Genomic DNA, 4123 nt, shown 5'->3' on the forward strand with positions numbered 1-4123 from the left:
AAATAACCCAAGACGGCAGCATTTGATGCTCTGTTTTGTCCACATGTAGCTGGTGCTTTCTGGTTAGCTAGATTGACTCGAGCGGCCGGGAATTTGTTTCACTCGTGATGTCTACCATTTGGTCCAAGAGGATTGTCTGTTTCCAAGATGCCTTTCGCTTGCTTATTTGTAAGTTGTATCTCATGTACCTGAACCAATTTTTAACCGATGCAGAATCAACCACGTGCAATCTCAGAGCTTATCCAAAGGTCAAAACGCACGAGTCTAGAGCACTAAATCAAGGATCCATTTGTCCGATAAATATTTTCGGATGGAGAAGTATTTATTTTTAGACGGAGAGAATATTTCGCTAATGGGCAGAAACTTCATGGTCCGGTCAGTGTACGAGTCCACCCACTTGCGGGTGGCATGGCCGCTGCCCCAACTTGGCCTGATGCCCTGGTGACCAAAATAAGAGCATCTCTAGCAGACCCTACAAAATGCGTTTGTAGTTCGACGAAGATCTTGTTTGCGGGTCAAAAACGTGTGCAGCCAAACAAAAACCGTATATGAAACTGCATAATTTGAAAAAAAAAGTTTCGCGAAAGAAATTGCAACCGTAGTAGTTCATCACATACTACATATACTACATCATCAAACACTAATTCATTACAAACACTAGTTCATACTATATACTACATTCACTACTAGTACTAGAGGGGGTGGGGATCTCACGGCGCCGAGCTCGTGGCCATAGACGACACGGTGGAGGAGCTCAATCCTCCTCGTCGGAGCTGCCGAGGTCGATGTACTTCTCCTTCTGCTCCTCGCGGATGCGCCTCTACTCGTCGTCCTTCTCCTTGGCGGCAAGGTTTGCCGCGACCGCCTGCTGGAACACGAGGTCTTCGAGCTCCTCGTGGTGGCGCCAGCGCTCCGCCTCCTCGTGCAAGCTGCGTTCGGCAATGGCGGCCGCGATCGCGTCGACATCGGCGGCGAAGTCCTCGGGTCTGATGACATCGCGGCTCCCGATCTCCTCGGGCTCCTGCTTGACGGCGACGACCTCGATCTCCTCCGGCTCCTCCGACCACTCTCTCTTCATGGGAAGAAGGCTCGCGCCGGAAGAGGAAGAGCTCGTGGCATGGGAAAAACTCGCGGCGGAGGATGAGCCCGCGGCCGAGGAGGGTGTACGCCCGTGCCGACGGTCGTATTCCTCCGTCTCGCGGACGAGGAAGCTCGGCGGCGGCGAGAGGCCCCTGTTCGTCCAATTCCTTGCCCCGCACCGTCCGAGAGGACACGCCGCTCGCGCTCGGGGTCGCCGCCCCCGCCGGAGCTGCTTCCGGAGCCGTGGCCGGAGTTCCACATGCGACCTCACATGGCGGCCGGAGGCGGAAGGGGCTCACCGGCGGCGAGAAATGTGAGGAGAGGAGTGGGGAATTGTGAAGAGACGCGACGACGGGGGGATAGGGTTTCGACACGCAAATGCACCGCGAACCCGTAGATATACTGCTTGGGGGGGGGGGCGGTTTGTGGGCCGCGGTAAAAAAAATTACGGGCCGGCCGAGTATACGAGCTCTATGCTGACCAGAAAATTGGGACGAGCCCGTATATTCGCCGGAATTTTGCGGATTTGCGACTTTTGCGGAGTCCTCTAACCCAAGAGGGCAGCATCTGGCTTAGTTACTTCAACCGGTGCCCTGTTTTGTCCAGGTAGCTGGTGCTTTCAGGTCAGCCAGATTGACTCTCAAGCGGCCGCCCAGAAATTTGTTCCATGTGCAAATTCTAGTACTAGCAATTTAGTCCAGGGGCTTATCTGTTTCTAAGATACCCTCTGCTTTTCTCCTGTGTATTAGTTTGCATCCCTTGGACCACTTATTTGATTAACCAACCTATGGAAATCTAGGATCAGCCACGTGCAATCCAAAGGTCAAAAAACACGAATCTAGAGTTAACATAAACGTCCAGAAAACTATTTTCCGTTCTATGAATTGTCAAAAGATCCTCTCCTTTCTTCAAAGGAAGGTCACAACCTTTTGTCGACAGGACAAATTAGTCCGTCGTCACCACATCCACAGCAGTGGGCCTTGCGATGTGGATTTTGCTCCTTCCGGAATGCAAGCTGTTTGCCACTTGGCAACCAACTAACTCTCCGGTGTTTGTCAGAGCATGCCGAGAAAAAAGAGGGGGAATGTTCGTTCAGTGGTCTCATATCTGTTGGGATGACAATAGGGCAGGTACGTACATGCGTGTGTTCCACATCCACAGGCTTGGATCAGTTTTGTATAGGAAGGATTATAAAGAATTTAAATGGCACAAATGAGGCTCGTAGCCAAATGAACTCATAGCTCGTTATCCACATCTTTTTTTTTTTTTTGTCTAGAAGTTTTTATCCACATCCTTATTTTTAAATCAACATGGGTACATAGAACACACTGTACATACTGGTGTAGTGTTGTTTCAGAAAATTATGCTACTTTGACTTCAGAACTAAATTCTGCTTTGTTGCCGTCCATTGAAGAAAATTAAGCAGAATCCACAGCATTTGCATCGAAATGCAAGAAATACATCTGCCAAGGTGATCAAGAAATTCATCGTGGAGGCTATCAGGAAGCTTAGTAGAGTGTAGATTGTATCTCAGAGCCAGAGATGAGAATAAATAGGAAAACGGTAGAACTCGATGATGATAATACTACTCCGTGTTTCCACACACACACACACACACACACACGCACACACACACACACACACACGCACACACACACACACACACGAATTGGTTTGTTTTCACACAAGACAATATGAATGTGTAGCTGATGAAGAAATTGATGCTTGCATACAATATCTTAGCTTTCACAAATAATTAGTACACCATCGAAGCACCAACTTTCCACACAAAGATTAAATGCACAAGTCAAAGTGCACACATAATCATTCAAAATATAGCCATCTCCTAACAAATCCTGTCTACAGGCAATGGACATGGTAAGGTCTCCTTCGGCGAGGGGAGGAGCGACCAAGCAACGGTAACCTCCACCGCAGTTTCACCAAGATGACAGATACCTTTAGTTGCGCCGCACTTTTGTGGTGTGAAGAGGACATGACCGCCGGTGATTTCACCAGATGGTGCATATGCTTGAATCATAACTTTGAGCTTCCCTTCTAATTCTACAGAGACAACCTTTCTGGACAGCTCAAAACAACGGTGTTTCCCCATTGGCATTTTCCCACCTTTTGTGTCAAGCAGCACAATTTCTTCGGATTGCTCGTGAGGTAGCGAGAAGCACGCAACTCAGCCACCATGCGGAAAAGGCGCTGAGTCCCTTTCAACAATCCGAACACGCGAGATTGTGGCCTGAATGGACTGCTCAAGTTGCTGAAAGCATAATTCTATCCCACAATGCATGTCGCCGACGAGATATGTACCTAACCTTTCACCATTGTAGTGATAGACTTTGCTGATCAATATCCTGTCCTCGGACTTGGTTGCCCCCTTTAGTTTCAGCTCTATCTCAATGTCAACAGGGTTCATAGACACAATTGCCCGACATGGGCCAGTTAAGTGTAGAAAGGGCTCCTGCAAGCATCATCAGTTGTCATGAACTAATCAACAGCGACAAAGATGTCCAGAAAAATAGTTGAATAACCATACATACCTGCAGATTGAGGATTTGACAGCCATTTCTTGGACGAAGGAAGATTGGGTTACGACTGCTGTCCACTGTGTCTCGGGCAGCAACCACACCGTACACCTTCAGGGGGCTCTCAAAGCCGTGTATTTCTGCAACCTTAATTGAGTAGATCTGCAAGGTTCTCCCAACGATGGCATTTCTTGGCATACGGCCTGGTGTGCAGTGAGTAAAGAGCATGGAACTCGCTAACGCTGCATGCCAATGAAGTGTTAGTTAGAAATTAAACAACTACAAACTGAGCATGAGGTCCCCTGTACCAGTTTGGTTACATACAAAGGAAAATCCCTCCCCTAATTATAGAACTAATGTTAAAGAATGAATGGAACTATGTTGCTTGCATAGTGAAAGTGCAATGGGAGCAAGTAGAATAAGGCTTAAGAAAGAATAATACTTAATATAATTTATAAATACTAATTAAACTTCTGTTGCCTATGTGGAAGGTACAGCTTTTAGTGAGT

The 4123-nt window shown here is 47.7% G+C and overlaps 1 protein-coding gene across 1 annotated transcript; it reads right to left on the bottom strand.

Annotated features, from left to right (window-relative positions):
* Positions 1-2810: 2810 nt before the first annotated feature.
* On the bottom strand, positions 2811-3850 carry LOC119352137. The gene is made up of 2 exons (XM_037618864.1): positions 3630-3850; positions 2811-3550 (listed from the first exon to the last, which is right to left on the bottom strand). Exons 1-2 carry the CDS (start codon positions 3840-3842, stop codon positions 3266-3268), a joined length of 498 nt encoding a protein of 165 aa, XP_037474761.1. The 5' UTR covers positions 3843-3850; the 3' UTR covers positions 2811-3265.
* Between the last annotated feature and the right edge of the window lie 273 nt (positions 3851-4123).

The sequence above is a fragment of the Triticum dicoccoides genome, chromosome 2A (genome assembly GCF_002162155.2).
Source record: "Triticum dicoccoides isolate Atlit2015 ecotype Zavitan chromosome 2A, WEW_v2.0, whole genome shotgun sequence".
Taxonomy (NCBI): Eukaryota; Viridiplantae; Streptophyta; class Magnoliopsida; order Poales; family Poaceae; genus Triticum; species Triticum dicoccoides.

Excerpts from the sequence above, each read along its gene's own strand:
- LOC119352137 (XM_037618864.1), bottom strand. The coding sequence starts at position 3,842 with ATGCTCTTTACTCACTGCACACCAGGCCGTATGCCAAGAAATGCCATC. Across the intron at positions 3,551-3,629 it reads GTCAAATCCTCAATCTGCAG|GAGCCCTTTCTACACTTAAC; the intron begins GTATGTATGGTT and ends TGATGCTTGCAG.